Genomic DNA, 22700 nt, shown 5'->3' with positions numbered 1-22700 from the left:
TAGGTAGGTAGGTAGGTAGGTAGGTAGGTAGATAGATAGATAGATAGATAGATAGATAGATAGATAGATAGATAGATAGAAAAAAACAATTGCCCTGGTGGCATAATGGATCATGCATTAACTGCTAACCACAAGGTTATCAGTTCAAACCCATCAACTACTCCAAGGGAGAAAGACAAAGCTTTCTGCTCCCATAAAAATGTACAGCCTCAGAAACCCACAGGGGCAGTTGTACTCCATCCTATAGGGTCCTTATGAATCAGAATTGATTCAATGGCAGAAAAGGTTTTTTTTGTTAGTCAACGCTGGCTGAGAGCGGCTCTATGTGTGTCAGAATAGAACTGTGTTTCACGGGGGGCTGCGCTTCTCTGAATGGACTCAAGCCTTCAAGCTTTAGTTATCGGGCAAGACTGCTAAGCCTCTGGACCGCCCAGGGACTCCTGTTTTCCATTTTTCAGAACCCCCCCGCTGCCTTTGAGTCAATTCTGACTCAAAGCGACCCTTGAGTACTGAATAGAGCACACCCATCGGGTTTCTGAACCTGGAAATCTTTTCCAGAGCGGACAGTCTCATCTCTCTGCCTTAGAGCGGCTGTGGATTAGGAATGCCAACCTCTCCGTGAGCAGCTCACAGCTGATGCCGTCATCAGGTGTATCTTCGGCAGCCATCCCGTCAGCCCTGACCATTCGTGACCTCCTACCCAGCAGAGCAACACTTTGCCTGGTCCTGCATCCTCTTTGTGTGCTCCGCCTGGTTTTCACTGCCTGATTTTTCCAAAGTATCCTCCCAGTCAGGCCTTTCTTCCTGGTCCTTCTAAGTCTGGAAGCTCTGCTGAAACCTGTTTAGCCTCCTAGCCACATGTAAACCTCTACGGACAGACAGGGGTAAGCGGCTGCACATAAAGTACGTTGTCCAGGAATTGAACATGGGCCCCCTGTCAAGACAGCTAGAACCATACTGCTGGGTCACCGATTCTCCTCGGAATTTTAGGAGCAAGCCTTAGTTCTTCATGGATTCACGCTCCACTCCGGTGATCCCCGTAGCAGATGAGAGCAATGTAAAAGTCTCACTGAGACGCTCAACTCTAAGCTGGCCACGGGCTACAGAGGGGAGAGCCACTTGGTGTCCTGTCAGCACAAGGAGCCCCTCCAACTGGACCCTAAGGTCAGCCTCCTCCGCAGTGCAATTCTTCAGGACCATCCAAGACAAACCAGCCCTAAGCATTTTTCCACTGTGCCAGGATTCAGGCTTAATTGGTCCAACGGTCAAAAATAAGAAATCATTTTAAACAGCAGCATTAAGCATCCTCACCCATCTCTGGTGGCGCTGTGTTTAAAGAGCCCTGGTGCCCTAGTGGTGTATGTAGTTAGTGGTCACCACCCGGGGTCCTGCTGGTGTAGTGGTTACACTCTGGGCTGCAACCCGCATGGTTGGCAGTTTGAAATCACCGGCAGCTCCAAGGGAGAAACAACTGGGTTTTCTAATCCGTAAATAGTTACAGTCTTTGAAACCCATAGGGGGGGCTCTCTATGAGTCAGCGTGGACTCAATGAGAGTGAGTCTGGGTTTGTTTGGATTTTTGGACCCATCTTTAGAGCATACACACATGGGGGTGGGGGCGGGGGGAGTGACTCCTAGGAGAGATACCACAAAGATCAGTGCCTCTGTTCCTCTTTCTTCAGAATTAAAAGATAAGCCTCTTAGAGATCCTGAATCATTGGCCATATTCGATGTATATGCAAAGAAGTTCAAAGGCTTGACGTTGACAAAGGACATTTGGGGAAGGATGATAAAGTAGGCCTGATAAAACAAGCACAAAAAGACTTTAGCAAGAAAGACCTACAATTGGGAAAGCAGGGCTCCTGGGAGGGAGTCAGCGTGGTGAGAACGCGTGTTATCTCCAGCTTCAGCACTAAAAGATAGTGGCCAGGAGCAGACGGCTTTATCTGGCCCTCCCCAGATCAGAGACTGCACCTCCCCCGAACCACCCTGTCTGCAAAGCCCAGGAAACACCTTGCGGAGGAGTTGACGCAAGAGTTGCCATCCCAGCCCTCAGCGACAGTTAGAGGTTACAACACACAATTGAGCAACGACCGAGCTGTACCAGCCAAGGCTGTGTTTCACTCCATTTTTCCTTCTCCCTAGAGAAACAAGTAGGGCATTTGGGGTGACATCTTCTGACGCTCCCCTTTCTCTCCATTTAGACCATTAAAGACAGAAACGTGGCATTCTTCCCTCGGGCTTTCCCAATTATACCACATCTCCCAGATTGAATTTTACAGGCGGCAGGACCCGTAGTATTTGCTCCTTGCACCTCACTGCCTTATTTCTTGACAATCTCTAATCTTCCTCGGTCTCTCTCCTTGGAGATTTATGGCCTGGGCTCGGTGACATCTTCAGGACTGGGCTAGATGCGATTGCAAATCAGGAAACCGCTTTGAAAGGGAAGAAATCAAGTTAGTTTTTCAAGGGTTGTAAATTTTCTTATACGTAAAATTTCACAAGACACCTCCACCGCCACACACACACACACACACACACACACGCACACACGCATCTTTTTAAAAAGAAAAAAACACAGCAGCTAAACGGCTGTTGGCAGAGTTTGGGGCCGACGTGGGACACAGATATAGGGGCCAGGGCCCTATGTTCTGGTCCCACCTTAGCCACTGATGCAGCCCTTGAGAAAAGTCCCTCACTTCTCAGGACCTCCCTTTTCCAGTCGGTTACATCTCACCTGCGCAGGTGAGACGACCGGGCACTATCCTGCAGAAGGATGGCTGTCACAACAGGTCCCTTCTGGTTTATTTGACACGGGTCCTTCAGCTTGGATGAGCGTGTGTCACTTTTCAAAGTGCTTCGCAGTCAGGGCATAACTTAGCCTACTTGATAACTTTCTGAAAATGGCAGGGTTATGGATCGGTGAACAAGGGGAAACTGAGGCACAGCAAGCTATGCACTGAGTTGCATGAATGCTAAGGACAAGGAAGCAACCTCAGGCCCAAACAGCAGAAGCAGCTCCTCGGCTGTGAACCAGGAGACAGATCAGCAGTGGAAAGCAAGGGTCCTTGTTACTTGTGCAGCAGGTGAGAGTCCGTTCCATTCCTATCCCTCCCTTTTCTTATGGTTATTATTAATTTGCAACCACGGGACAGGTCACAGGAGACCCTGAGTGGTGCAAATAGTTTAGTGCTTGCCTACTTAGCAGCCAAAATTTTGGGAATTCAAACCCACCCAGAGGTACCTCGAAAGAAAGACCTGGTGATGTACTTCCTAAAGGTCACAGCTTTGAAAACCCTGGCAGCACAGTTCTACTGATTCACACATTGATTCAGTCCTTAAGTCACATGTTTGTTTGTTTTGGTAGTGGGCCACAACGTACCCTCCAAGACTCCCTGTCTAGACATTTTCACATGGCGGTCTCTCTGCTGCCTTCTAAACTGCCAATCCAGATGCACCTCTCTGCATACCGAGCCACCTGAGAAGGAGTCTCCTGTCCTGGTTTTCCTGCTTGGCAAAGAGTCCCTCTGCCACATACATGTACACACACACACACACACACACACACACACAAATGCCCTCCAAGGCTGTACCTGAGGAAGCATTGTCCTTAGAGTCAAACCAGCCAGTAAAAGTGGCCCATGATCCTCTTGGCTTTGACTTCACCATCAGCTTCTCATAAATAATGAATCCGCTTGTCAGTGTGGAGACACCTAGTTACCCTGTACTCTCACTAACATCCGAAGAGGAACTGGGGCTGCTCCCTAAATATGCCATCTGGCTCTCTAAATAAAGGGCTTTAATGCATTTTATATTTAAACCATAAGGCCATGGGCGCAAACCCAAATTGAGATGGGCTCTGCTCTTTAAGTACCATTCTGGAAAAGCCATTGAAATATTTATCTCTCTGGGCTTAATATCTCTAAAGCAGTTAACTTCCTTGTACCATGGTTCTAGAATAGACCTATTTGAAAAAGTCCCTTTTATGGGAAGAGCTCTTTAATGTAAGGAGAGGTCTTTGTGTATGATGCCCCTGGAATGAAAAATATAAGGAACAGCATTGCTTTATAAAACATATGCAATTCAAATACTGTTTGCTCTGTGCACCAAGTCCAATGTTCATATCCACGGCTCCGGCATTCTGTAACCGTGTGCAAGTGGTTTAGCCTCTTTAAGCCTAAGGGGGTAATGGGATTACCAAGAGGATTAAGTGAGATAATGCATGTCAGACCCTTATCACAGTGCCTGGAACCCAGAAGGAGTTCAATACATGGGTTGTTCCAGCTGTCAGCTGGTTTCATGCAGGCCCCCCACTCAGGGCGGCCTCATGCACAAGAGACCAAAATGCTGCCCATGCCTATGCCACCTCCATGATGGGTGGGGGGTAGACTGCTGTGATCTGTCATGTTTCCAGTGGCCAATTTAACCCAAAGTAGATCGAGAAGTCTAGAAGTTCCACTGAAACCTGTTTGTCATCATAGCAACAGGCAAACGTGTGGTGCTGCAGGTTTGGGAACTGAACCCAGGTCTCCCACGTGGAAGGTGAGACATCAACCCCTGACCCACTTGACCTTTATTATTTGTACGTGTGTTATTATTTGTCAACTGTGGCTATAATGGTTGGGCTCAAATACAGCAGTAATTGTGAGGCTGGTACGGGCCTGGGCAGCGTTTCCTTCTGTTGCCCATGGGATCGTTAGGAGTCAGCCCAGGCTCAATGGTACATAATAACATTTCCTCAACCAACGTAACCCGGTTTACATAAGCAAGGTTCTCAGCATATGCAGTACTCACCTTTCACTCTTGTCAAATCAATCCCGAGCCTCTGGGTTCTAAAATCAGAGCCCTCAAAGGACCTCAGAGTTCAAACGGCCTCATGACTTTGTCTCCAGGTGGACAAACCCCCAAACCTATCAAACCCAGGAGGAGAGCCAAACACCAATGCATTTTTAAATTTCTATTGTTGTCATTGAGGCTACTGTTGATAGGACAAATTATTGCCTTGCCTGACTAAGCCATTAATATGCACACATGTATATGTTAGTCCTCTTAAAAAAACATAGTTCATACCCAGAATACTTTTTAGAGATGCAAACATTTGATCAGAGGGGAATTTAGCCTTTCTGAGCCATGTTGATGGATACCTTTCAGAGCCCCGGCTTGGGTCAGAGGTGTCCCTGGCCTCTTCTTCCCAACAAAATAACCAGGTCTCCAGCAGAGGAGAGTCTTGCTTTACCGACTGCTCCTGAGGAGTCATTTGAGGTACATGTGCTTTAGACTTGAACTTCCTACACTCTGAAAGATCAATACGAAGAGGATGTTTTTCTGTAGATGGTTTTTATTATTATTTTATTTTTAGGTCCTGTGGAGAAGAAAACTATATTATGTGTTTGCAGGTGATTCAATAATTTCTAGTTAGTTATCTACACTTTGGGGTGGGGGTGGGGGCATTCTGATGTTTTGAGCTTAGTGATGGCCAATAAAAAGTTCCACTTTTTATCTAGTTCGATGGGAATCAAGGACTCCCATTACTTGGGTATAATTTCCTACTTTGCTTCTGAATTTTCTCATTTTACTTATAAGGATGTATTGAACTTTGTAGAATATTTTTAAATCTGAAGATGGGCAGTCTGATTAAAGATTTCTTCTGTTGCTTTTCCTCTAGGGCTTTCGGGTGAGTGGGATAAGGTTTCCTAGCATGGTTCTTGTAGGACGCCTTGCTACCCTCAAACCAGGAGCAGAGGCTCGGCCATGATGGGCAAAAACAAAACTCCTTGGCACAACTTCGCTTGGCCTTTTTCTCACCAAAGTGGCTTTTGATTTTTCATTAAACTTCTTCCATATAAGCCCCTACGGTGGCCCTCTGTCCATTGGGGAAAATCTACTATGCTTACTCACTTGGGATTAAAAACAGAGAAGAAAAGAAAAGCCGTCACCTTCGGAGCAGACCTTTCTGCTCTGAATTTAGCTGGCCAGCAGATGCCCTCACAGGCACTGCTGTGACTGGAGCTGCTTTGCAAGTCTAGACTCGTGCATGACTGAGAGAACTTGTCTGCAGTGTGTGCTGGTCGAAGAGACATATTGAAACATGTTTGATTTAGAAGAAACCTGTGGACGTATGAACCGGAACCCTGGTAACAGTACTTTGTGACGTGTGTGTGTGTGTAGCTCAGATGGTGAACTGGTTTAAGAAAAAACAGTCGCTCAGACCCACCAATCTCACCACAGGAGAGAGATGGGGCATTTGCCTCTGTAGAGATGTTCATCCTTGGGAACTCTATGGGGCGGATCTACTGCGTCCTCAAGGTCACTGTGAGTCCCTATGGACTTGATAGCGATGGTTGGTTTGGGTTGAGAGTCTCTATGTGCCTGAGGCAAAAAGAAAAGAAGCGAATTCTCTTGTGAGCTTGGTGAGAGAGGGGAAGACTGTCCACCTCTCCAGCGCACGCACGTCCCTCCCTGTCATTGTTCAATTTGCCCGTGTTCACTCAGGATCTCCAGGGCAGTCCTGGGATGGAGGGAGGTCTCTTAGGGCGAATGCTGTTTGTTATTCAGGCCGGTGGGCCTCTGTTAACCCCTCAGTTCCCGTCGCCCACCATGGTGTTTGCTGACCCAAACTGGAGACACCTCTGGCACGTTTGGTGAAGTTGTCCTCTTTGCTCCTTAGAAGATCACTCCAGTATTTGGGGTCTTTGGAGAATGAGAGTTCTCAGGTAAATAACTTCTATTTTAGAGATGACGCGATTTCTCTGGTAAGGAAACAAAATGATCACATGATCCCCTCCTCCCACCCCACCCCCCAAGAAATAAGATGCTTCCGAAATGATCTGACAATCCCAAAACTTTAAAATTGTGGGATACTATATTCCACAATGTTAAAGTTGGTATTTATATGAATATTTGCTGTGTTTCCCTCTTGAAAACTTACCAGAGTACAGTTTTACCCAACGGTGCATTTACAATTCCCTTTGAAGATGGGGGTGGGTCACTAAATATCCGGGCACTCATCGGCTGGTGTTCACCTTCCAATGAGCTAGAGTTCATTGACAACGTACTGGCTACATTTAGGTAACCTTCTGTTTCCGTGTCTTTCTAATTAAGTTTAAAAACTTTTTGGTAAAAATATGTGACAAAAAATCTTTAGGTGATGTTTATGTGTTTGAATGTTTTGATAGCTTTTCATGCTTGATTTAAATACATTGGTTTCATGACTCATGTATTAGTTTAAAGTTAGGAAACAAACAGAAGTGATGATTGAGTTATTTTTTATGTCATTAAAAATATATTGCCCCATTCTACTTCTTCAGAAGAGAGGAACTGTGTAGAGGGTGAACCATTTATCCATTATGAAAAGAGGTGAGATGTGCTTTATGTGGGGAAAATAGCTTTAAAGTGTTTTTCTAAGCAAATCTAAAATGATCACACCAAATAAGTTTAAATCTGATTTAACTATTATTTGATTTAAAAGTAGACAATAATGTTTCATGAGAAGTCTCCACAGAAACGTTTAATATTCAATTATACTAATAGAATATGGATACTAATATATACTAGCATGTATTTATACACATACAGGGGACACTAATGTACATGCATATATGTGTATGTACATGCATACACACACACATATATATATATATTACTCTCTATATAGTTTCCAATTGCTGTCTATTAAATTCCAGAGACCCTATAGGAGAAAGTATACCTTCCCCATAGGGTTTCTGAGACTATACACTTTTACAGATGCAGACTGCTTCATCTTTCTTCTGAAGATGGTCTGGCAACTGATCATTTAATAACTGCACCACCAGATAGATACATATATATATCACATGGTATTTGTTAGATATATACAAGGGGATTTCACAAAAGTTCATGAAAAAACACCATCATCGTTTAATTCCATTTTGCATGAACTTTTTGAAGGCCTTTAGTATAAAGTACATATAGCGTATATTTTATATATATATATATACAGTGAACCCTCGCCACTTCGCGCTTCGACTTCCGCGGCTTCACTCTATCGCGGTTTTTGTGTAACAGCGCATGCTCTGTCATTACTGCCACTGATTGGCTCATACTGTACACGCTTGATGCCATAAATAATATAATAAATAATAAATGATAATTGTAATGTCCAAAATGTTTTACTGTATTTTCCCTTTTTTGTTTAATAAATTGGGTAATACAAGTGTAATGGTGACTAAGGGGTGTTTTTTCATGTCCTCTATGTTCTAACTATGAAAATATTTGATTTACAAATAAGGAATCCTACTTTGCGGAATTTCATTTATCACGGTAGGGTCTAGAACCGATTAACCGCGATAAACGAGAGTTCACTGTATATATTTTACAGATAGTGTTTGTATATATATATAATACATATATGATGCCTCATCTATTGACATGTTTTTTTTCTAGAACATCAATTATACACTATTATTATTGTAATCTGCATGTATGTGACCGGATACAAAGCAAATCTTAGCATGTCTATAAAACTTAGAAAATGTAACTAAGTGATTAGAGAGTTGTGATTTCCATTGCTGCTGACTTTTCTCCAGCTCTGTGTTGTCTGCAAGTGGAGTGCGAAGCAGTGGAGCTTTGGTGGAGTAGAGCAATTCCATGACTTGGAAGCAGGATCATTATTTCGCCTAGAAGCCTGTTTTCCAACTTTGAAGAAATCAGAATTAATATTAAAGTATTTACCTTCTTGTCTGAGTATCTCTGGAGCACAAAATAAGATTGACATTTAGCAATTTATTATTTAATTGATCAATACAGATAAGCTCAGCAATTCATTCACAGATGAATTCCACTTCTTACTCTGGGATCTTCAGTCAATTCCCCAGTGTTAGGGACAAAGAGTTCCCGAAGCTTTCTCTCACTCTTCTCTGTTCCCCTTTTAAGGATTTCTGCTGTGTTTGTAGAATGTTCTCATCAATCTACAGTCTATATGGGATCAGAGAACCTTGGACTTCAATGAGAGAAATGCACGAGTCTGCGGTATAACTAGCACAATAGTAAGGATGAAGAGCCTTCTTACCGAGCCGTTCAGGCTGAAGGAATACGACTCTCCTCTGGGCAGCCGGATCCCTTTATAACTTATCATTTTGTAATACATAGTGAAACCTCACTAATTGGGTTGACAGAAAGAAAACAGACCTAATGAAAAGGCTGAATTCTAATAAGAAATGGTATGTAGCGTTGACTCTCTGATCTCAATCCTTTATGTAAATTACAAAACAGAATGGCAATAAATCAAACCAAAGCCAGTCACTGTCGAGGCTCTTCTGACTCATGGTCAAGGCTGATGTGTCAGGGTCAAAGTGAGCTCCGTGGGGTTTCTGCATCTGTGATCTGCGTCGAAGTAGGATGCCAGGATTTTCTTCTTTGGAGCCTCTGAGTGTCGGACTTTTGGGATGTCAGACTTTCAGTGACTGGCCCTACTCATTACCATCTGCACAACCCAGACTCTATCAGAATAACAATGGATTTAGATTATCTCCTGGAAGCATCTCCACATTCTTGGTGTTTATTTGCAGGCCGGTTGGTTTAATCATGTCTCCTTGGAGCTGTTTAAATCAGTGGTTCTCAACCTTCCTAACACTGTGACCCTTTTTACAGCTCCTCATGTGGTGACCCCCAACCATCAAATTATTTTCATTGCTATTTCATCATTGTCATTTTGCTACAGTTAGGAATCGGGTGACTCCTGTGAAAGGGTTGTTTGACCCCCAAAGGGGTCGCGAGCCGCGGGTTGAGAATCGCTGGTTTCAATGAATAGATGGTGTTCGTGTGAATTTAGAAGGCTTCATGTGAAATGGTTGCTGCCATCCTAGTCAGGTGTCATCAGGTGCCAAAATGTTGCCTGGTCCTGAGCCATCATCACAAACCTTTGAGTTACTGTATCAATCCATCTTTCTTTGTCACCGATCATCTACCAAATACGATGTCCATCTCCAGGGTCTGGTCCCTGGCAATGTGTCTAAAGTATGTGAGATGAAGTCTCACCACCCTCCATTAAAGGCTGCACTCCCTCCAAAACACATTTGTTCTTTCTTCCTGCAGTTCCTTGTCTACTCCACCTTCTTGGCCACCACCATAATGCAAATGGACTGATTCTTCTATAGTATTCCTTATTCATTGTCCATTCAGATAAGGCAACTGAAAATCCCATGGCTTGGGTCAGGTACACCTTGCTCCCCCAAATGATCTTTGCTTTTTAAATATTTTAAAGGGACTTTTGGCAATATGGGGAGATAGCCTAGTTTAAAAATCAAAAAAGAAAAGTAAAGTGTCGCAAGGGCATCTCCTTTCCCCATACTTATTCAATCTCTACACTGGACAAATAACCCGAGACGCTGGACCATCTCAAGAAAAACATAGCATCAAGGCTGGAGGTCGATTTATTAACAACCTAAAACAAGCAAATAGCACAACCTTGCTGGTGGAAAGTAAGAGCATTGGAAGCATTTACTTACTGATACACAGCAATGACTGTGGCCGTCAGTATGGGTTGCACCTTGATAGGTAAACTGGGAAAGTCCTGACAGCGTATTGTCTTGGGCAGGTTGACAAGGTGATCCTCTCTTCCCTTCTGCTCTTCCCCTCGGCTTGGAATTCAAGTCTGTTCTAGATTCGTGTTTCTTCGTAAGTGGTACAGAGAAAATCTTCTGGTCGAAAGCAATTTTACTTGACCTGGGTCAAATTCTCCAAATAGCATGGGTAGACATTTACATGGCACTAGAAACACCTTCATTTCCTACTCTCTCGTTTTCTAAATAGAAAACAGAGGCTTGGACAAGGGGGAAAGAATATGGGCCGAGTGTGTGTACCCTACACAGGCCACATGGCTTGTGACCACGGGCACCCTCCTTCCTCTCGGTAGGGTGCAGCCATGATAAGATAAGTGGGATACGCTCACCTGCAGACATGAGCATTGAAGCATACCAGTTGCCGTCAGGTTGCTGACTCCAATTCCTGGCAACACACGCCCCCCCCACGCACCACCCCCACCCCACCCCATCCCCCCGCAGTTCAGAAGATAACTGTGCTCCATACGGTTCCAGCGGTTTATTTCTTGGAAGTAGCTCATCAGACCTTTCTTTTGAGGTTCACTGAGAGGACTTGAACACCCAACCTTTTGCTCATTAAGGTTGACGCTACCCAGGGACTCCATTCAACGCATCGCGGTGGGGTAGGTTTTCATTGTCTAAGTGAATCCTGTCATTCATTCCCTCAAGAGCATCAAGCACTCTAAAACGTTGCTTGTGTTGTTGTTAACTGGCACCAACTCAGTTCTGACTCCGGGCAACCTTGTGCCTAGAACAAAAGATTGCCTGGTCCTGGGCCTTCCCTGTGACGCGTAGAGATGAGACAAACTGGGTTCAGCCTGGCATGCCAGTGGACGTGAGGGAAACGCCCCACAAGATGGACGGGCCTGATGGTCACACTCACAGGCACAAAACTACCAGTGATCACTACATCCCAGTCTCCAACTGTGATCTCCCATCCCAGTCTCCAACTGTGATCTCCGAGCTCTCTGATAACCTAGGAGATCGCAGACCTATCTGCAGCCAGCTGTTGCCTGAATGGATTTTAAGCAACTCATGCCTGTTGTCAAGCTGCCATAAAGAATCCCCCCACCTCACCCACCCCATCCTGTCCCACTGCTCTTCCGGTTCACCTCTGGCACCAGCCTAACTTCAACCCTGCGTGATTTCAGCTCACAGAGCATCAGTGGGCTGATCTAGGAGGACAGGCCCGTTTCCTTACCAAGCTGACCTATAGTTACTCCCCAAGCGCCCCCTATACTGCACCTCAAACACCAGTTTCGAGAGACGGCCCCCCAACGTGAGCTTGACTGTGCATGTTGCCCGCAGAGGAACCATACCTGCCTTTTCCATACTGTACCTAGTGAAAAAGGAAAGATAAATGATAAGTGCAACAGATTGATATCAACTGCTCACTTTGGGAAGGAGAGTTCACTGTGGAATGACATGTGGGAAATGAGGAACAGAGTGCCTATTGATTCATTCATTCATTCGTTCATTGTTTATTCAACTTAGAAAAAAATCAAACTTTCTTTCTAAATTATTGCGGTGGAAATGGTTTTGAGTATATTAACCAAAATGCCTAAAACAAAGCAGACTCCCAAAGCTATAGTTGTTTCATAGATTCTACCACCGACGACCAGAAGCCCTTATTGATATGATAGTCCCCAACTGGCCCTGGAAAGCAGAGGAACGTCAATTTTGAGATGCTCCCTGATGCTTGGGTAGAAGTTCTCCCTGATGATAGAGACTGGCTTCAGGGACCGAGAAGGGTCGCAGGCTACCACGTAAAATGCATTTGTCGTCTATAAGCCGTGGAACCAAAGAGAAGGTGAAGAAGGACCCATCTAGCATTTATGTGTCAGTCCTCCAATCTCTGTCCTCAGCCCATGGGACAAAAAGGTAGAAACCAGATGTGTGTCCAAAGGAGCCTCTCAGACTTCAAAGACGAAGCAGGGCAGAGAGGGAGGGCCACCGGTGTCTCCGTGTTCTCTCTCCTTTGCCATCTCGGCTGAGGAAGGGCAGACTGGGAGGATCCAGTCATGGCTTTGGCTGTGAACTGCTTTGCTCTACTGAACTAGCGTTGTTGTTTGCTGCACCCCATTGGCCCCTGCTCGGTGGGATCAGACTGCGGGGCTGCATAGGGTTTTCCCAGGCAGGTTTCAGTAGATCACCGGGCCTCTCGTCCTTGTCCGTCTGAATCTGGAAGCTCAGCTGCAACCTGTTCAGCATCATAGCAACACGGACAGAGGGGCAGTTGCCGCGCATGAGATGCATGGTGAGGAAGCAAATTCAGAGTTCTCGATGGAAGGCAAGAACTGAACCAGCCAACGACCCCCGCCTTCTGTGGGTCTCGGACCAATTTACACCTGACAGACTGCTAGCAAGGTGACAAATTGAGCGGTTTTTGAGCAATTTATGTTGCATTTCCAAACAAATCTGCTTATTGGAATTTCTATCTGAGGGTGAGCATCATTTACCAAGGAGCTCTGGCAGCATAGTGAGGCAGGGGCTGCTAGCCACAAGATCAGCAGTTGGAAACCAATGGCCCCTCCTCAGGAGCAAGAGGAGGCTGTGGGCTCCCATCAAGATTACAGCCTCAGGAACCCATGGGGCAGTGCTGCCTACAGGGGAGGGGGGGTCTCTCTAGGGTTGGAATCAACTTGATGGAAGTGGTTTCTGAGGTTTCTCATTTAGCCATGTTGCAATTCTATTTTCAAACCACGGCCTATTGAAAATAGAATGTCCCCATCCCTTATCCCAGTCTGCATTGTTTATGTTCAGGAATCCATTCGGTGAATTTCAGAGAAAGGTAGATTTTCTGGGAAAGAAAGGGACAAGAAGTATTTGTAGAATACGGGTTCAGCACAAGAGAAACCAGAGCACGATTGTGCAGGCTGAGCCCTGCGGGGCTGGTAAATGTTAAGTGGAAATGAACCATGCCTGCGATGAGCTTGTGGCTCGTCCGTGGCTGTGAAAATGCACTTGTGGTGCTGGCAATGGCTAGCCTTCACCGAGGCTGCTCTGTGTGCGCTTCTGCTCCTGAGTCAACGAGTCCAACTGCAATAGAAATGCTGGCCTTCGCCCCAGGACAGCTCAGAGGGAAACCATGAGTCAAGAAAGTTGTATTATTTAATGGCCATCGCTAATGGCAGGTTAAGGAATGGGACTCACTCAAGCCCTAGCAGAATCATAGTCAAATTAGTGTGGTGGGTGAATTTGTGCTTTGAGTGGTCATTCTAGAATAGCCCTGTGGAACACAGCAACCACTAGCCACAAGTGACTGTTAAGCATGTCAAACAGGGCTTGACTTGAGGTGCGCTGTAAATATGAAACAAAGACAGCGGCGGCTCAGGGGTAGGAGTCTTACCTGCCATGCAGGAGATCCAGGTTTGATCCCAGCTCAGTGCACTTCGTGCACCACTCCCGCCCGTTGTTTTGCGGTGACGCTGAGCAGCTACCAGCGGAGCTTCCCAACTAAGATGGACTGGTCTGTGGATGACGAGGACAACCCACAATCCATTTGCAGCATTCCCATGTAGATCAAGCTTCTAGAGAGAATCCCCTCTGATCATGACTCGCTCGCTCATTTCCATCGAGTCAATGCTGACTTATAAAGAAGCCCCTGAGGGTTTCCTAGACTTAACTGTTCGAGGGAGAAGAAAGCCTGCTCTTTGTCCCACAGAGCTGCTGGTGGTTTGGGGCTGCCAACCATGAGACAGCAGCCCAACACCTACCCCTACCCCACAGGGCTCCCTCTGATCAATGACTGGAGATGTGGATAACCTTGTGATCCAAGCACACTAGAAAGTGGATCAACGCAGATCTAATACCTTATCATTGGCTCTCCCTTGCAGTCATTTTCAATTTTTTCTGGCTTTTATGATTGTCTGCTTTCTTGTGGATTGAAATTTTCTTGTGTTTATGTTGTCATTGTGGTCGGATATATTTTTTGGTTTGGTTTTTAATGTTTTTCCTTATATAAAATCCAGGATAAGTAAATCTATAGAGATTGCAACTGGATTAATAGTTCGTTAGGGTTAAAGAAGATTGAGGTGAAATAGAGAGCTAATAATAATGAGCACAAGGATGATGAAAACTGTTCTCAAATTGATCATGATAATGACGGTACAATATTTTCCAACCATTGAATTGTATGGTATGTGAATTATATGTCAAATGACTTAATTTTTTTAAAAAAGACAAATAATTAAAAAGGCTATGTCATTCAAGTACACTAACCTGGGTAAAGTCCTTCCTCAATTAGTTCATTATCAACTGATTTAATTGCATCTACAAAAATTTATTTTGCTGTAAATCATAACCAAGGCATGGTGTCTCACCCTAATCCCAGTCCCCGGGATCAGGATGGGAAATCTTGGCCATCCATTTTACAATTCTTTTGACTAAAACGAGTTTCTGTCCCCAGAGCCACCCACTAGGTGGTCCAGGATGGAGGCAATGAATGAAGGGTGGTGGAGAACGGCCAAGAGCTTTGTACTCGCACAGAAACCGAAGCTAGGGGCCAGTGGTTTCACAAGTCCCCTCTTCACCACGACACCACCCAGGGTATTCAAATCGCTCCAGCATGAAATACAAAACAGTTCAAAGGCCATGCAAGGGACAGGAAAGGGTGGGACAAAGCATGCCGTTGCTCTTTGAAGAGCAGTTCACCGTAGGTAGATTGCTAGCACCCCTGGTCCAAGATGGGAACAGGGAAGACTCTGCTGGAGAGGGTGCCCTGAGCTCAGAGTTCCCGAGGACCATGGGGTCTGATGAATTCACCAGGATGGTGGCGTGGGCGATGAATGCTATCACTCCTGTACAAAACTGATCATTTTTGTTAGTTGTGGCTCCCACTGATGGTGACTGTCAACACGTTGGTCTTGGTCCCACATCATCTTCATGCTGGAGGGCATGTTTGGGTACACTGTTGCCGTCATTGTGTGCTGTCTTTCCATGGAAGGGTTCATCTTCCAGCTCCTGTATCAGGAAGCAGGCTGTTGTGAACCAAAGACTTCCATTGGCCAATATTCAGAAGGAGACCATCAGGACTTTCTTCCTAGTCTTCCTTAGTCTGGAAGCACTGTTGACACCTGTCTGTCATGGGGGACCCTGCTGGTGTTGAAGAAACTGGTGCTGTAGCGTCCGGCACTGTAGCAATGCATAAACTCCCACAATATGACAAGCTGATGTATAAGCAGTGTATAAGAGCAATCAGGAAGCTCTTTTTTAAAGAGTGTTTTGTAAGCTATCTGGTAAGAAGAGGTCATGGAAATTTTCAACCAGAATGATGGGAGAATGTGGCCAGGGTGGTGGTGGTGGCGAGGGGTGGGGTTGGGGTTGGGGGGTGGTGGTGGCAAATTATAACAAATAAATGAATTAAACGGGTTCTTGGCAAGAGGCTGGTGAGGCAGAGGCTGAGGAAAGTCGGGCCCAAGGTACACCCATGGATCAAAGTCTTGGGACTTGCAAGACAGTGCAGTGAGGAAACCGAGAAGCTCCAGTTTGGGCAGGACAAATACCGATTTTCTGAATTCTCTTCCGTCTCAAACATTGGTACCCTTTTCTCTCAGTTTGGGGTTTGCCCTTCTCCTGCCACCACACTCCTTCCCTTCCTTCCCCCACAAGTCCCTACCTCCAGTTCCTAAAGCAACTCCCTCCTCCACTCCTTCCTTGTTCTGTGTCCACGGCCTCCCCTCCCCGGAATCTCTTCCAGCAAAGATCACCATGGGCGTCCCCAGAAGCAAATCCAGTGTCAGCTTCATCACCTTTCTTTGGCCTTTGATGCTCTGGGTCATGTTTCCCTCTCCAAGCTCACCCCTCCCCTTGTTTCTCAGACTATGTGTTCCTTCTTCTCTGACTAATTCAGCCTTCTGGGTCACACTCTTTCATCGTTTGCTCATCACCTCCATCCATGATACCTTCTCATTGGGCATACGCTCAAACCCATCAAAGCCATTACCGCTGGTCTGTACAGTCAAACACATCACAGCTATTCTGGGGATTCTTAAATCGATATTTCTACCAATGTTTCATAACTGAATTTCCAACCCCGGCGCTGTTTCATCCCCCATGAACACCGTGCCATACTTCTAAAGCAGAAGGCTGACCTCTACCTTCAGACTCGCTGTGTCCGGGTCTTAGCCTCAATCATGAAAGACACCCTCTCCTGTGCCTCTTCTGCCTCTATCTTCCAATTCCGTTGTTCCCACCTTCAATCAGACCCTCACAGCGGACAGCTGCTGTCCCCTTCTAGCTCTCATCGCTGCCCACTCCCCTTCATCCGCCCACCCCTGGCAGATTCCTCTTCCAGGAGTAGACACTCATCCGGTTGTTCTCACCTTTTCCAGGCTTGGAATCCCCCGCCCTCAACTTGGAGTTCAAATGTCTCCAGTATGCCGCCCTGACCTTCCTCTGCCAGTCTTTCCATCCTGTAGCGCCCCAACTTCACCTCAACCTTGAATTACCATGCAAGCCGCCTTCACAAATTCACAAAGGGGCCTTAGCTTATGCGCCTACACCCCCCCACACACCCCCCCACCCCCACACCCCCCACCCCGCTCTTCACCCCACCTTCCTTAGCCCTCCCACCAGCCCTCCAAGTAACCTTCAAGGCTCAAATCAACTACATGCCTACTATGGACAGTCTTTCCTGGACCCAGCAAGCGGCGCTGGCCCCTCTTCCTCTTGCTGCCCTTCATACCCTCTGCCTGGATCCGGTGTACGCTTCCACCAGCAGGTTCTCCAGGGGGATGTGTCCTTTCTCACCAATAAGCCTAATAGGCTGCCTGGTACTTAGCACTGGAGGAAGGGGGAAGTGGAGAAAATCAAAATACTTCCCATCTGGGAAAGCTTAACAAGACACTAGATTGCTCGAGGAAGGCAAGGAAAGAGGAGCATGCCCTCCTATGATGACTCTTAATTTAAAAGTTCCTTAGCTTAATGGACCTCTGCCTGCGCCTCCAACGCTGTGGACGACCAGGACCGACTTTAATTTGGGACTCTGAAATATTTGAAATTGACATTGGTGGACATTTTAAAGATATTTTCTGTTGGAGACCATGAAAAGAAAAGAAAACGACTGCCATGGAACATGGTCCCTACTCATGGGGACCCTGTGTGGGCTTTCTGGAGCTGTCCACCTCGATCGGAACAGAAAGGGTCATCTCTCCCAAGGAGTGATTAGTGGGCTGTGAACACCAGGCTGCCACTGCCACCAAGGCCCCTTGGTGGAGATCAGGGCTAATTTTCCTAGACTCTTCTATGAGGACATCTATTTTTCTACCTATCTGTATAGATATGTGTGTGTATAGTGTCAAAAGGAAATGTGTGTACATATGAACATATATGGCTATACGTGTGTGTGTGTGTGTGTGTGTGTGTGTGTGTGTGTGCAGATGAAGGTCTGGTTGAATGTCTGGATTCACACTTAACCTGAGTCAAAGACAGGCACCGTGTAACCTGGGACACATTTCCTAAATTCTCCTAGTGTGATATTCCTTATCTGTAAAATGGGAGTCCCATGCAGTTGTCACAAAAATTAAATGAAGAAAGATACTTAAAGCAGTGACAAAAAGACTTGGCTTCAGGGGCTTGTGGGGGTGCCAGGGGTGGGAGGGGAGGGGAAGAAGAAAAATAGCTTGATGGTGAGCTAGTCATGCTGAGTTTGCATGGCCACAAGCACAGAAGACCTCTCCTCCTTCCATTTCTCTCTTTCTCAAAGATTTAAAATTAAAAGCTTATCTTTTCCTGCAGAATCAGTGAACGACTGAGTCTTAGATGAAGCCCCCTCCCCCCTTGCACATGGAAACTCTTCTTGGAGTCTGATTGCAGAATTTCCAGGGGACCTGGCCTGGCTCTGCGTCTCTTTAGTATCAGTTTGGAAGAGATTTTTCTTCTCTCAATGCCTATGAAAGCTCAACGTGAATAATGTCCAGGTGTATTGGGTATGCCTTACCTTGTAATTCGTTACTAGTTCAAAAAAATTCTTTCCCTGCCCTGTTTTAAAAAAATTCTTTATAGAGTCATTTTATAGACAAGCAAACTACAATCTTAGTTTGTTTTGTTTTTTAGGATGCTCCTTTGAGACTGCATATATTTAATTCCTTTAATCTTTCATCAGAGGGCAGTCCTCAAAACCCCTTATTATTTTAGTTGCTCTTTTTGCTTTGGTAAAAATGTAAGACAAAGGAGCTGCAAACCTTGTTCTCCTGCCTATTTAAACTGCGTCTGGGAATATGAACCAATGATGTCCTTGCTTATTTTTAAAGATTTTTTTAAGAGCTTTGTTATAGTAATGGTGTGGCATGGCGGTGAAGGCTTTAGGTTTGCAGTGTTTGGTACGTTCAAATGCTGCATCTTTGAAAAATGGTATTTCCTCCTTATTGCTTATTAGATAAGGGCCACGATTAATATATAAGACCGAATCATTTCCATTTTACAACTCTGCATGTAAATATTGAAAGGAGAAACAGCATTAGATATCTTTATTCGATGACTTTACCTGTAGCTGAACATGCAGCAGTGTATATATATATATATAGAGAGAGTCATATTTGAAAATGACCATGACATGACTTGTTAATCGCTATTTATAGTAGCTGTCATTTCAAGAACAAGAGCAGTTGATATTAATTATCTAAAGAAGACGGTGGATTTGCCACCCCTTCTCAAACAGTCACGATGGAGGAAGAACGCTAGCCAAGGGGAGAATGTTTCTGAAATATTTCATCATTGGTGAAGAACTAAACGGCCATACTGTTTAACGATTGACTTGTTTCTTTTAGAAGAGGTGTTCCAAGTTATTTAGTTTTATCAGCTTACAGAGAAGATTCACATTTTTATCTTGTGCCTTTAGCCTTTGGTGGATTACAGATTTTAAAATGTTGGGGTTTTTTTTGCATTCAGTTAGAACCTGCTTTTAATTTCACCTTGAATTCCACTTCATTCACACACCTTCAAAATGTCTTTTAGTGTTTATTAATTAAATCATATGGCATCGCATAGAGAATTTAAACAAGGTGATTGTATGAAATACAAACATTCAGTAATAGCTAGCCCTGGAAAACACTGAAGAAGGGCACATATACCTATTCGCGCACATAAGAGTACATTTACTATTTGATAACTTACTAATGTTTTTAGTTACATTTGTGCCAAATTTAGGCAATTTTTTATGAAACTCACCAATACTAAAAAGCCTGAAAGCAATGAGCTATCAAAGAGAGAGAGGAAGCGAGAAGAGAAATTAGTTTTTAATTTTGCATTTACTGCAGTTAAATGGAAATCCATCAATTATGGTTAAATATTGTTTGCTGTTGGTATATTCAGACAATGATTCAGTTCCCTTAATTTCTGTTCTTTCAGAATGCATACATGGAATGAATTCTTCTAGAGACATTCACGGTATGTTACATTCCAAAATACATATTTTTATGTCAAATATTAACATGCATAGATGCATTGATGTGATTTTATGTATCTTCATATATATTATGTCTCTATATCATTAATGGAGTAAATTAACCAAATAATTAGACTCTTCCCCACCCCCATTCTTTGCTGATTCCAAACTACGTAAAAGCACTTCAGATTGTAAATAGCATGCCATATAAAACCTTCCAATGAATCTTTAAATGACATAGGCATTTCTACAGCGCTTACTACAGGTGCATTCTGCTGTTATTAAATGACTCTATAGGACTCTCTCAAAAAAAAAGAAACCTAGAGCTTGGCTTCTTTCTATCTGTTACAACCTAGTTTATTACCTTGGTTATAGCAGTGGTAATGCAAAACCTTTATGAGGGCAAAATGTTTACGAGGCATCCCAAGATTTAAATAATATTCATTGAAAATTTGCCTTTGCTTGCTACTTGCTAGGTACACAACTGATTTATGGAATTTGGGTGAAGGAGTCAGGCATCAAGCACCACACCCCCCTGGACACTTTAGCACAGAGAAGATACAGTGGGGGAAGCAAGGAGGTTAGTCCCCCTTAGTCATTCGATTTCACACGTAAAGTAGTCTCAGAGCTACTTCTGAGGAGAAAAAAATATTGCCGGTTCCAATTTGGAGAGTGTGTAGAGCAGTTGTTTGTAGAGGCATTAAAATGCTATTCTTCATTGAAAACGTTCTTCCTTGTGACATTAATACTAGCAAAAGCCAGCCCTTGGTTTTCCCTGATTTTTAAAATTTCATTGTAAATGGAAATAGTTCTCTTAAAAATACCATTCGTCAAAGCACTCAGCAAGTGAATAATTGTGAATGCAGGCAACAAATTCTATCTTCTAACCCCCTTTTTGTAGGAAATGTTGGAGATTGTAATCCCACTTTTTACTGCATGATTTTATTTTTGAGAGGAATTTGCAAGAGCAAAAATGTAAAGTTACTGAGACATTTTCTGAGACAACATATTGCTCGCTAGCTAGCTGTTACCTAAAGCTGTCAGAGAAAAAGGTCAATAACTCCCAATGTTTTCCTGTCCATTGTCATTTCTCTTCCAAATCAACAAATGCCCATTTAAAAAGAATCCCCTGAGATGCTTACATTCCATTCTTTGTGAAATGCAACAAATGCAGATAAATGTGTTCGGCTGATGGCACCCGCCCAGCAGATCACTCCGTTCATTCTTCATCTTTTTGATTATGACAAAGGTAATTTTTCGTATTGTTCCAGGGAGACCAGGAGGAGTGAGTGTGAGGGAGGACTGTCCTTTCTCTTTTAGCGAGCAGAGGACAGGAAGAGGATATTGCCTCTGCAGTGAGTTTTCTTGATGACAGGCAAGCCCGCATCTCATACAGTGTTATGCTAGACTTGAAATTCTGTAAGAAAAGAAAAGAAAAAGAAACTTTAAATCAGGGAGTTCCCCTTGCCCCTTAGTGGGGCCCCAAACTGCCGGCTTCCAATTGATTAAAATGCCTGGGTAAGAAGGTAAGAAGGGGACAGTGAGTTTGTTTCTCGTTCTCAAGCATTCATTGCCAAGTGCAGTGAGCACCCGCAGGTTCCAGGAAGTGCAAAATGCCAAGCAGCCTGATCCCCATGCAGAATTAAGGAACAAAAGCGGTCCCGCCTATCATCAAGGTGGACGGGTTTGGGATTCACAATGCCAAAGCTCTGGATTTATCCCTGGAAAGCCCTGCAGCGAGCGCGCACCGGGTCGGCCATTGAAAAGGCTGCACTTGTGCGCCTGTAGCTGAAACTACACTTTCTAGAGACTGGAATGAACTTGACCCTGGCCTCCGGGACACGTAGGCTGAGGCCCTACTCAAGGCCCTCCAGAGTTCAGCAGGGCTTTTGGGGGGAAAGTCCGCGCCCTCCAGGAGTCCGGCTCTCAGACCTCTTTGCCTGGCCCACGATCACGCAGACCCCGGACTCCTTCTCCCCACTCCGGACTCCCTGCTGGCGCCCTGAACAGCAGCCCCCCGGAGCCCTAGTCTGGCTCCTCGGGAAACACTGGAGCGCAGGCGGGGCAGGAAGGTTCTGTTCACCGAACTGTCCCCGAAGTGCACCGCGGACGTCCGAGCCGCGCCTCACGGGGACAGCGGCCAGGGCTGGAGCAGCAGGCCTCGGGCCTCGGGCCTCGGGAGGTTTGGTAAGAATGCAATCGGTGAAGAAGGCGTTTAGAGTCACTTCTTCAAAGTGGTGGGAAAATGGGCCAACGTTTGAGGTCATTCAACCTGATATGCGTCTTCTTCGAGATCCTTATTTAGAAACACACGCACACAAGTTTCGTTCTAGACTCCAGAGCCAAGGACGTGCACAACACGCAGGGGAGTGCTGCTGGATCCCAGGTTCCAGTTCCCCTCGGGGACACAAAGCACCCCAAGGCAGCAGCCAAGGCCCGGGGAGCGCGCGCCTCTGTTTCCCCACTCCCTCCCGCAAGCCGCCGACCGCCCCAGGGTGCACGACGCGGCCTTTCCGCAAAGGGGCTTCCTAGTGACCCTGACTCGGTCCGAGCTGGACAGCCGTGTCACACGCCTGGCTAGGCCGACCTGGGGTTCCCAGGAGCTGTCCAGTCGCCGCGCCGCCGCTAGCTCTGCGGTTCTGCTGCCCGGGCCGAGGGGAGCGGGCTGCGCCCCGCGAGGGCGGGCGGGTTCCGGCGGCTGTCTCGGGTCCCCTCCCTTCAAAGTCCAGTTCCCGCGGC

At 45.4% G+C, this 22700-nt stretch overlaps 1 protein-coding gene across 2 annotated transcripts in view; it reads left to right on the top strand.

The window, feature by feature from the left end:
• The window catches only part of RUNX1 (RUNX family transcription factor 1), a 302664-nt gene that overhangs the window by 153036 nt on the left and 126928 nt on the right, over positions 1 to 22700 (top strand). The window contains exon 2 of one of the 2 annotated variants that reach the window (XM_004696946.2): positions 19925 to 19963. The exons of the other annotated variant lie outside the window; for it this stretch is intronic. Coding sequence (XP_004697003.1) covers positions 19925 to 19963 — 39 coding nt within the window. The remainder of the gene's footprint in view (positions 1 to 19924; positions 19964 to 22700) is intronic. 2 annotated transcript variants of the gene reach the window in all.

Source organism: Echinops telfairi, unplaced genomic scaffold (assembly GCF_000313985.2).
Source record: "Echinops telfairi isolate 266 unplaced genomic scaffold, ASM31398v2 ScPeMD7_7469;HRSCAF=8507_0, whole genome shotgun sequence".
In the NCBI taxonomy this organism is placed as follows: Eukaryota; Metazoa; Chordata; class Mammalia; order Afrosoricida; family Tenrecidae; genus Echinops; species Echinops telfairi.
The sequence above is the reverse complement of the archived record's forward strand: the minus strand, read 5'-3'. Positions and strand labels throughout refer to the sequence as shown.